This window comes from Podarcis pityusensis (genome assembly GCF_964106645.2).
Source record: "Podarcis pityusensis genome assembly, chromosome: 1".
In the NCBI taxonomy this organism is placed as follows: domain Eukaryota; kingdom Metazoa; phylum Chordata; class Lepidosauria; order Squamata; family Lacertidae; genus Podarcis; species Podarcis pityusensis.
This window is the reverse complement of record NC_138028.1, coordinates 20,605,164-20,616,900: the sequence shown is the minus strand read 5'-3', so window position 1 is coordinate 20,616,900 and position 11,737 is coordinate 20,605,164. Positions and strand designations below refer to the sequence as shown.

Sequence of the window (11,737 nt, the reverse complement as noted above, 5' to 3'; positions counted from 1 at the left end):
TACAAAAATTGCAAGTATTAAGTAATTATCCCAATGTCTTCATTCTCTCTCTCGATATATATAATCTCTACCTACCTATCTATATAAATATATACTATATGTACACAAAGTCAGGTGAGCTGAATCTTCATAATGTAACAAGCCACCTGAGTAAAAGAACGAGCTCTGAATTCAGGGGAGGGGTGTGTGGAGTCCTGTACTTTGGCTAACATTTCTACCTCCTGAAGAAACGCATTTAGGGGCACATCAAACAAAGAACATCAAGCCGCTATCTTTTATTATTCTGGCTCACTCACAGGGATCAAAGGGGGCTGCTAACCAGCTGTGGAAGGAGCAATAAGCAGTAGACCAGCACCCAGAGGAAAACAATGAAGTAAAACAGCTCAGGCTGGTCTGTCCGCGGAGAGGGTGTAGGCACACTGGCCTTGTCAGAAGAGTCTTTCTTTTCAAGGTCTTTTCTCTTCCTGCAAAGGAATAGGAAGAAAGACTGTCACTGGAGGCCTATCTCAGAGTACCTTGGCTGAAGGTGGGCAGCTACTGCAGAGAGGGAGCCTTGTGGGATCCCAAAGATGATCCACCAGGCCAGAAGCAGCTCACTGGCATGGGGACATTATGCTAGCTTCCTAGCAGGTGGGTCGCTGTTGCCTACCAGGAGAGAGAGAGGCAAGGCAGCAGGGAGACTGGCATGGTGCAAACACATCATCAGAGTCAATCCAGTGCTCCTGCCAATGGAACTGCACTGTGCTGACCTCCTTGCCACTTTCCCTCTCACTAAGCAGCAGCGACTCACATGCCAGGCTCCACCCCACCCACTAAGCCACTTCTACTCTGGACACCTTCATTACTACCCTTCCAGGTCCAAGGAAAAGAAAATCCTGATTACTGGAGCTTTCAGTAGCTAGTTTCATTGGTTTAATGCATCACAGAATTTGGTTTGCTTCACTGCATTTGGCTTGTGGATAGTTTAGAGCCTGCTGAATTAGTTAGTTGCTGTTATCAATTTTTTAGCCCACAATGGCAGATTTTTTTATTAATTTGGCTGGCTATTCTCTATTAGGATAATCATTTTTAAAAATAATGGAAATTTCGTTACGTCACACTGAAATGCCATTTGGCAGAAAAAGGTGGCACACAGATCTTTCAAGTGTCAGTGAGTCAGTTTTTTTTAATGCTTGGACCATAGGCCATTCGCATAGAAGATAAATACAGTGGTACCTCTGGTTATGTACTTAATTCATTCTGGGTTAAGCAGAGTCTGTAAACTGAAGCATATGTAACCTGAACCGTATGTAACCAGAGGTACCACTGTAAATGCAATATAAAACCCAACAGTATAAAATACTGCATAAAATCATGTTGCTGCCTGGAATCATACATAAAACCTACATCTTTGAAATACTGCATACCGGTAAGTCACATCTAACATATTAAGAACTTACATATTTAATACAGACAAAATCATTCATCATTATCCCCAAAGCAATCGAATGCAATCTCCTTAATAACCCTTGCCCAGATTTTCAACGCTGCTAGGGCAAAAAGAGAGACCTTGTGGGTTACCCTACAATCGGTGTTTGACAGGAAGTAGAAAACTTTTTCTGGAATGGGTCTCTCAAGTGTAAAATAAAAAAATATGCAGGTGCAGCAATGGGTAGTAAAAATGCCAAGTCAGAATTACCAATCATTACATAGCGCTGGAATACGTGGCACTTTATGGAGGAAGAAGCAAAAAGACAGATTGCTGCTCTGATTGGCATTAATCTAAGTTAAGTCTTGGTGTCTGTGTGCATGTGTAGGGGGCAACATGGAGTTGGGAAAAGAAAGCTTAACAAGGAATAAATAACACCCAGGGCATAATCCTCCTTGTCCTCAGGCTCCACTGCAGGCATGGGGAACCTCCAGCCCATGGGCCAAATCAGGCCAAGCAGGGTCCTAATTTGGCTATGAGGCTGTTTTCCCTAAGCCACGCCCACCTGCCCCATACCTAATGCCAAATAACATAAGGTGTATGGCAGGTAAAGACACACAGTTCCACTTGCAGCTCCTGACTGGAGCTTATCCTTTGCGAAACCGAGGCTTGCAGTCAAAGCTGGAGTCTGTCTTCACCCTGAGGCCCAACTTATGAAAGAAGGGTAAGTGCCCACCTGGAAGAGGAGCTAGCAATTTCACTTGTAGCCGTGCTCTTTGGAACATCAGTGCTGCCAAGTTCCTGGAAAATAATCAAATCCAAATAGTCACAACAATATAATTAAATAGCCTGGGCTGTAAAAGATATAACAGGTATATTTACAGTATTTATATCCCACACTGTAATAAAAATCTTCTGGACAAGGGGAAATGGTTACATTTTTTAAAAATGAAAACCATGAAATCTAAACACAGCAATAAGCCAGCATCAAAGAACAAAACAAGAAATGAAACACACCACAGTACCCAAACTTTCACAGATCTTAAGACCTTAAACTGGTTAAGTATTTGGGATTGTTGTAAGCTGTTATGGAGCTCAAATCTTTTGCCTTTAAATAAGTAAGTGATCATTTGAATAGTTACACGTAGGTAACCATGTTGGTCTGCTGTAGTCAAAACAAAATAAAAAAAATCCTTCCAGTAGCACCTTAGACACCAACTAAATTTGTCATAACGACTGTTAATGACTGCAATTGGTCTTACAGGAAAAAGCAAGGGGTGAGATGATAAAACATGATAAAGCTATTTTTAGCCATCTCACCCCTTGCTTTTTCCTGTAAGACCAATTGCAGTCATTAACAGTCGTCAACTAGTTTACCACACCTATCAGCCAATCACCCATTCCCACCACCCTTCTGAGTAATACCCCTCCCCACCCTCTCACTATATATAAGGGTCTGGTGACTTCTGTTTCAGTGTATCTGAAGAAGTGTGCATGCACACGAAAGCTTATACCCAGAACAAACTTAGTTGGTCTCTAAGGTGCTACTGGAAGGATTTTTTTTATTTTGTTTTGATCATTTGAATGTGATGACTGGTAGTAGTTTTCAGAACTGTAAAAAGGCTTTATTTTTTCAGATAAGAAGATTTGGCAAAACAACATGGAATGATATCATACTCCTGGGAAAAAGGATTAAACTGGAAGAACCCTCATTATTAACATTTTCAAAAACGCAAGACACTTTGGAGAGGAGACCCCAGTAGTCACCACCACACCTCATTTGATAGGAGGACTTGGGTAATGTCCTTCAATGATCATCTTAGTGTACAGGCAGCCTGCTGTTTTAACAGCACTGACAAGGGAAAGGCATATTGAAAAGCAACAGTGTAATGCCACAAATCCCACGACAGAACATGCTGAAAGAACCTAAAACATGGGGAAGGGTCATAGCTCTATGGTAGAGCATGTGCTTTGCATGAGAAGATCCCTGGTTCATCTCTAGGTAGGGCTGGGAGGTGGGCAATTGGCTTGATCCAGCAGATCTCCTCCTGCGATCTTATCTTAACAACAACAGGTCTGCTAAATGCATGGTGAGAGCAGACACATATCAATGCTGGAGCACAGTAAGCAGTTCAGTTCAAGAGAGATCTCAACTCAGGGTGACAGAAAACACATCCCCCACATACAGAAAGATTAAAAGCCACTGGCTGTCTAACTGCTTGCTAACCAGAATTACTGTATTTTTCGCTCTATAAGACGCACATTTTCCCCTCCAAAAATTAAGGGGAAATGTGTGTGCGTCTTATGGAGCGAATGCAGGCTCCTTGGCTTCAGCGAAAGGAACCCGAAGCTTCCGGAGCACGGCGGGAGCGCTCCCACTGCGCTTCGGAGGCTTCGGGTTCCTTTCGCTGAAGGGTAGGTGCCCCTTTTCTCCTGCCGCTTTGCTGAAGGGGCGCTGCGCAGAGAGGGGCATAATTTTTTTTCTTGTTCTTCCCCTCTAAAACAAGGTGCGTCCTATGGTCAGGTGCGTCCTATAGAGCGAAAAATACGGTATTTAAAGCCATCTTGTACTAGCTTGGTTTTGAATGAATGTGCAAAAGAGAGAGACGTGCATATATTTACCTTACTGGTTGACTCTGCTAAATATCTTTGGGAAACGACATTGGGATCGCTGTGGCTGACCCTGAAAAGGTTAATTGAATCAATATGTAAGAGAAGCTTGATTGGAAAGACAGCCCAGCTTTAACACTTTTGAAAGGCATGCTCTAAAGAGACAAAACACTGGCTAGTCATTCTTTTCCACCCCAGTTTCAAGTTATGCACAACACCATATCATCCAAAGACATTTATCTCCTGCGTGGTCCAAGTTCTCAAACTCCTCCGCAACCAGCATTCCAATTTACTACAATCCCAGCCCAAATTTATATGCAACACTGTAGAGAAACCATAGCTCTGGGAGAGAAAGTGACCAGACTCCCAAGTTTGCGTCTAGGGATGAAACATGAACTTGCTGTTGTCTGCACCTTTTCTCTCCAGAATGAGTAGAGCTTATGGAGAAGAGGACAAGGCAGTGAGGGTTAAGGGATGAAACGAGGAACGTCCAAAATAGTTTCCTGGGGGTTAAAGAGCAGGAAAAGGAAATGGTGTTGAGGTGGCCCAGTGAAATTGCTAGGTAGGACAAAAAATCTTGAAAGTGAGTAAGTGGGGAGAATAGGTGGGGAGAATACCATATTGGCTCGAATATTACCCACATTCCCTCCCCCCCCGAATTCTGACCGTGAAAAGTGCTGCTTATATTCGCAACATTATGGTATACAGCCAGGAGTGTGGGGCAAACAGCACCAGGAGCGTCCAAGGCCAGGAAGGGAGAGAGCAAGGAAGAGATCAGCTTATATTTGGGTATTTTTTTCTTTCCCTCCTCCAATTTTAAAGGTGCAGCTTATATTTGGGTAAATACGGTAGATACAATATCATCACCATCATAATTTATTACTTATACCCCACCCATCTGTCTAGGTTTCCCCAGCTACTCTGGGCGGCTTCCAACAGATTAAAAATACATATAAAATAATGTCACTTGAATGCATAAAGCTTGCTTGAGACTCCCCATTGTGCTAACAAGGTTTAACCAGTTTGGTTCATTGTATTGAATGATGCTTCTGGAAGAACAGGATCAGAATCCTATACTCAGCTGTGAGTCTCCCACAAAGTCTCTTCTCTCTCTCTCCCTCCCTTTCCACATGCACAACTCATCTAAAAATAAAGGTAAAGGTAAAGGGACCCCTGACCATTAGGTCCAGTTGTGACCGACTCAGGGGTTGTGGTGTTCATCTCACTTTACTGGGCGAGGGAGCCGGCGTACAGCTTCCAGGTCACGTGGCCAGCATGACTAAGCCGCTTCCGGTGAATCAGAGCAGCGCATGGAAACACCGTTTACCTTCCCCGCCAGAGCGGTACCTATATATCTACTTGCACTTTTGATGTGCTTTCAAACTGCTAGGTTGGCAGGAGCAAGGACCAAGCCACAGGAGCTCACCCCGTCGTGGGGATGCCGACCTTCTGATCGGCAAGTCCTAGGCTCTGTGGTTTAACCCACAGTGCCACCCGCGTCCCACAACTCATCTAGACAACATTTAATAGCCTCCCACTGAGTGCTACTGCAAAGATGGGTCAAGGCCCATAGCTCAGCATCTGCTTTGCACACAGAAAAGTCCTAGGTTCAAACCTCACATGTCTGGATAGGGCTGGGAAATGGCCCTTGTCTGAAACCCCGGAGAGCTGCTGCCAGTCAGTGCTCATCCAACTGTTCCATCTGCGCAAGTATTTCAGTTTGCCAGATGAAACGAGCCCCTCTTTTCTCCACCTGTGTGCTGATCTGGGGGTTCCCCTGATCCTCCAGAGCCAACTTCAGGGGCGGGCAGGTGGGTGGGGGAAGCGACTTGCTCATTCTGCTTAGAGATCAGTCATCGTTAAGAACCGAAGCATGTTTGTGCTAAATTTTTCCACTGAAGTCAATGGGGCTTAAACACACTTCGGCACTTATGGGAGCTGATCACCCAGCAGGTCCCAGAAGTGCTTAGATTTTGGCTGCACCTCGCCCTTCCCAAATGCATCCGGCTGCCTGGACTTTTCCTCCCCTGCCTGAGCTATGGCTGTCCAGGACTGCAGCCAAGAAGGCCAGCAAAATATGAGACGTGGCAGGCAAATAAGCTTTGCCTGGAAACCAGACAAGAAAAAGTGGCAAGACAGGTTTTGTGTTTAGGAACCAAAGAAGCAAACGGAAAGCACCTCGAAAGCCCCTGATGGTCCGTGGATTCTTCCTCTAGCTTATCTAGTAGCCGGGTGGAGCCAGCTTTCGGACTTGGGTTGTTTTCTCCTTGAAAAATTGACTTGTTCTTCCTTTTCTCTTTCTTTTTGCTCCTTTCTTCTGGCAGTTTTCTTTCTTCAGCCGCAGTATCAAACTGGTTTACCACTATCTGTTAAAAATTAAAATGATGATAATTCAGGTTTTTAAAAGCAAGAGTTTGTACAAGTTTATCAAGATCCGCCTATTTAATCTTTGAAGCTCCTTTTTTCTTCTTTATATTGGCAAACTACATTCACTTGCTTGTTTAGCTAGCAAGCTAACTAGACACAGGCATGCTTAGACAGAGGGATTTCTATTTTGCCCGCTACCCAACAAAATAGAGGTGCCCAAAATGGCAGGAAGCTGGCAAACAACATCAAAATAAAATAGATGCAGAGGTGGGTAGCTGGGTGGAGGGAAGGATTTCTGCCCTGTCTCCTCACCACTACAAAATAAAGGTGGCTAACAAGCAACAATCAAACAAAAAGTCACTGAAAATACAAAAGGCAGCGATCTTAACACTGAGATACCCTAGACCAACTAGAAGAACTCTGTACAACAATCAACTTAAAATCTCATTGGAAAAAGAAATCCTCAGGTGGCAATGGAAAAATTGTGAAGTACAAAGCCATCTATTCTTCTGGGGCAGATAATTTCACATACTGGGTTCCGCAACTCATTTGGTGCCAGATGTTGCTGTACTCCAACTCCCAATATTGCTACGCATTGGCTAGGCTGGCTGAGGCTGCTGGGAATTGGAGTCTGACAGCATCTGAGGGCTGCCATGTTGACGACCTCTGTCTCAGAGGGTGTTTTAGTGCGCCAGAATGCAAGTAGGGCTCTACCGATACCAAAACAAGCTGAACAAAGTGGGGTTATGTGTGGACAGAACATGTTGTCCATCCTTAAGCTGATCTTCTCATTTTGACAACTGTTTCCTAAACAAGTAAATGTATACAGCGTCACTGCCAAATGATGCTTGGGACACTTTCAAGAAAAGCGAAGGAGAAATGAAACCAACCAAGTATCCAGGTTCGGGGCTGCTTCACACATCATGGTTTGCATCGAGGCTAATTTAGTTGAACTTTGGCCTCCTTGAAATCAACAGGGCAAATTAATTCTGACTGATGTTCCACTGATGTCAAAGGGAATGAAGTGCAACTAAGTTGGTCTGGATCCAACCTTATGTTTGGTGTTTAGGTATAGGTGTTGCACCTATAGTGCAATTGTGACAGATAGGTGTTTGAAACCAAGGGCACCGTAGAGGCAAACTCACAAGAAAAGGCAGGATTGGCTACAGCTCCCTGTTGAGAGTACACTTGCATGGTAAATCTGGGATTGTGTTATTTGTGAAATGACCCTTGGGATTTTCTAACACCCAACAAAACGCAAACACATCTATGAACACAGCTGCAGGATTAGTACGTACAGTGGGAGACTGGCCACTTGAAGATCTCGCTTCCCCAAACAGAGCTAACTTCTTAGGACAATACATCAAGCCAAACAGAAGTGAGTCCAAATTAAACTATCATTTTAGGCTGATATTACACCTTATTTTAATGGCTACCAAATCGGGTCATACAGTTGTATCCAACTAAGTCCTACCCGGAGTAGAGTCATTGAAATCAATGGACCTAAGTTAGTCACGACCACTGATTTTAATGGGTCTACTTTGAGTAGGATTTAGTTGGACACAACCCATAGTATACCACATGAAAATACTGCATTGCTCCAGAGGCTCACAATCTAAACTGTAGTACCATCTACTACTTCTGCCAAGAAGTCACACTGGTGGAAGACAAGTTCTCTGACTCTCATGGGAATAAGACTCTCTATGGGAGCAGCAACCACCCAATTTGGTTAGTGTGTGTTTGACCAGTCAATGGGCCTGATCCCAGATATTTAAATATAAGCATTTAAGTCAGGGGTGGGGAGACTGGGCCTCTCCAGATGTTGCCAGACTACAACTCCCATCAGCCCCAACCAATGGCAATAATTGGGGCTGATGGGAGTTGGAGTCCCAACAGCACCTGGAAGGTCACAGGTTCTCCATCTCTGCATTTAAAGACTACTTCTAGGTGCAACACCAGGGGGGTAGACCCAAGCAGTTGCTAGTCACCAGAGCTCTCAGAAAAAGAACTATGGTGTAAGCTTCTCTATAATAATTTAGATGGCATCCAGTGCAAGGGAAGAATTTGGCACAAGCAAACAAGTAAGTGCAAAAAGCAACCGTACCACAGGGACATCTGAGTGAGCAGAATCCACGCTGTTTGCTTTGAGTATCACATTCTTCCCTTCTGCAGCAGCCTTGTTAAGGGAAGCCTTGGTGTGACCACGAGCATCTTTTTTCTGCTTCTCTGGGCTTTTATCATCCAAGGCTGTTGGTGCTGCATTACTCGTGTGTAGGCCTGCCTTTGAAATATCCTTCTCAGCGTTTTGGTCAAGCAACTCTTTCTCCGCCAAACAGTTTACTAAAAGCTCGGCGCAGATCTTGTTGTTTTCCGAGAGGGTAGGGTCTGCGCCGGGTGTAGCAAAAGCATCCAAGACGTCCGATATGGGAACGTCATAATGGGGGTAATAGAAGAGGTCATGGGGGATTATGGAGATTTTGGAAGGGTTTGGCATCATTTCACCCACCGAGCTGTCTTCATTAGTAATATCTAGGCTCTTGGGAGTGTTTCTAACTGGAGAAAAACGTTCCAATGGGTAACACTCTTCTGAATTATCGTTGAAATCAGGTCCACCAGTTTCCTGGTGAGTAGCATGTCCTTCCTTTACGGAAGAAGACTGCATTGCATGGTCATATTTTTCTGGGAGCTTAGATATTTCCTTGTTCAACAATTCTAATATATATTTCTTTGTGCTATCTTGCTCATCAGCAGCTGGAATTGGATGTTCAAGTTCCGTTGTCAGATGTTCCGGTACGTTTTCAGGTAGAGGGGATGAGCAAGGCTTTCCATCAGATGATTCTTTTGTTTCAGTGGCTGGCTTGTTCTTGCTGAATTCTTCAGAATTGACTCCCGAAGAGTCAGCAGGTTCAACAGAATGTTTGTGATACGGAGGTGAACTTGGCGGAAGAAGGTCATCGCTCTGGGTTGGTGAATCGGACATACTCAGCTGATCCCCTTCAGACCCGTTTACATTATTGGCAAGAATGTCGGCAGCAGAATTGGACCGATAATCAACAGGCTTTGTTATTGGCAGTGAGCTCGGCCTCTGAGGTTCTTCTGTGGAAGTCTCTGAATGATCTGATAGTTGCTGCTGCAGATTGTCATTAATCTCCTCATTTGCCATATGAAAACTTGGGTTCTCTGGATTAAGGGGCGAACCAGGAATATAGATTTTTGGAGGTGAAGACTGGCTTCTGTCCAGGTGACCGGTATAGGTGTGCTTCCCATTCTCATTCAAAATCAAAACCTTCCCTTGATTTTCTTCCCTTGGTGTCTCTTTGACATGGAAAGGAGATTCAGCAAAGTCCTTGTCCGGATCTGAAAAATCTTCCTATACAACATTAAATAAATCATCATCATCATTTGATAAATAATATTTCTTTTTGCAAAGTAGTTGTCGGAACAATTAAGCCACGCTCCCACCAGCCTACCAAAGACTTGCTATCATCATAGGAAACAGTAAGACATCTCTGCCTGAGTTGCTGCATGCTTCCCAACCGTAAGGAGGCAAACCAAGAGCAGTGACTCACATGCAGACATGCAATGGCTGGTCTCCTCTAAGGGCAGAGGGTGTTTCTGCTGTGTCTCTGCAATAGTCAGAAGTGACCAAGCCACCTTATGCAGAGATGCATTGGGCGGCCTACCGTGAGTTATGGGAGTGTTTAGTTGATGAACATCTAATGATATACCTGCAGCCCTCTCAACTTCTAGGTTTCTCAGGTGCAGTTCAGGAACTGCTCATGCAGAGTCAAGATCCCAACAGTGTCTCTTTGATTCTTGCCATTTCCAATCTAGGGGGTGGGGAGACAAGAGGAAAGCCACCCACATTTGCTGCCCACTGTCCATATTGTTGGGAATTGGGTTGACCTAGTGAAGTAAATACAACTGAACTGAAGTAAAGGAGGCCAGGTGAGGGAAACAATCACCCAACTTCCTCCTAACTGTGGAGGAGGTGCTTATCGCTGAGAGTGACCTAACTACATTTACAGGAAAGAAACATTCAAAAAGCGAAGTGAAGGAACATACGTACCCCTTCCAGCTCTGGGAAATGTTCCAAAAACTGTGCCACATAGGTCACAATGGACTGATCGTCGGGCGACTCAACCATGATGTCTGGGGAGACACACATATTGTCTTGTGATGAATCTAAATTTATTTCCTTTTACTTATTGATTTCATAAAAAAATTATATGACGCTTGATTGTAGAAAAAAAATTCAGAGTGGTTTACAAACAAAGATAAAACAATGTAACGATCACAAGGCCCCACTGATCAGCCTGTAAATCCCAAAAGCCTGCAGAAGACATTTAGGTATGAACAAGTTACCTTCTGGCTCCAGAAGTCTTGGAATACCTAGGTGGTTATGTGCTGTAGTGAATGCATCCTCTAAATTCTCCCGGGGTGATTTCTCCAAAGCTTGCTTCATATCTACCAAGCTCGAATCTATGGCTTTGATTACCGCCAAGAAAGCCAGGCCACTTCGCCAACTGCTGGTAAAGTCCTGAACAGCAACCCCATACCTGGAGGCGAGAGTACCAAGGAGAGAGGTGGTATGAAAATCCATACAGGGAGATGGGCATGTTCAAGACTCTCATAACACAGAAATTTATTCCAGTGCAAAGGCTTCCTAGCTTTAGGGAAATGCATCATACTCTAAGCATTCACAAGAGGGAGTTTTTGTACACCAGGTGCCTTTTCCTCCATCATGGGGTGAGAGAGATCCAGCTGCTTAGCCCTGCTGCCCACCCTCAGAGGACCACAGTGGGAGCTTTTGCCTGGCAAATGGTAACTGTCAGCAAAGGAATGTAGGAAACCAACCAAAGCAGTCCATTGGTCCATCTAGCTCAATATAGTCTACACCAGGAGTAGGGAACCTCCAGCCAAATTTGGCCTGGCATGCGTCCCAGTTTGGCCGTGAGGTTGTCCCTGCCACCCACCCAAAACCACACTCGCGTGCCCCACATGTGAGGTCACCTATACCTGTGGAGCAGATAAAAGATGCATCTGGAGCAGGTGAGCTGAACCACAGAATTGATCCCTGTAGAAAGCAGGGCTGAAGTCACCTTGCATCAACAGGCGGGCAGCTGGATCGGCTTTCACAAGCAAGTTCCCTGCGGGGAGCTTGATCATGTAGCCAAGCCCTGTACTTAGTACTGACGAAGCCCCATGCACATCATTTTCCAAGCATCCAACAACCCGTTTACCACTGGGCATTTGGGAAGCGCAGCACTTTGAAACTTTGACAGGTGAACAGGACAGCGCACCTGTCGGTCACCTGATGCCACTGATGATTTCACAGGTGGGTTGTCCCAC

General features: G+C 44.7%; 1 protein-coding gene across 3 annotated transcripts in view; it reads right to left on the bottom strand.

Annotated features, from left to right (window-relative positions):
* Window positions 1-260: 260 nt before the first annotated feature.
* CLMN (calmin) overlaps window positions 261-11,737 on the bottom strand; it is a 75,300-nt gene continuing 63,823 nt past the window's right edge. For all 3 annotated transcript variants that reach the window (XM_081019582.1, XM_081019581.1, XM_081019583.1), the window contains 7 exons: window positions 10,751-10,944; window positions 10,455-10,537; window positions 8,490-9,755; window positions 6,197-6,384; window positions 4,031-4,091; window positions 2,145-2,209; window positions 261-464 (listed from right to left, as the gene is read on the bottom strand). In XM_081019582.1, coding sequence (XP_080875708.1) covers window positions 302-464; window positions 2,145-2,209; window positions 4,031-4,091; window positions 6,197-6,384; window positions 8,490-9,755; window positions 10,455-10,537; window positions 10,751-10,944 — 2,020 coding nt within the window. In that variant the 3' untranslated portion in view covers window positions 261-301. The remainder of the gene's footprint in view (window positions 465-2,144; window positions 2,210-4,030; window positions 4,092-6,196; window positions 6,385-8,489; window positions 9,756-10,454; window positions 10,538-10,750; window positions 10,945-11,737) is intronic.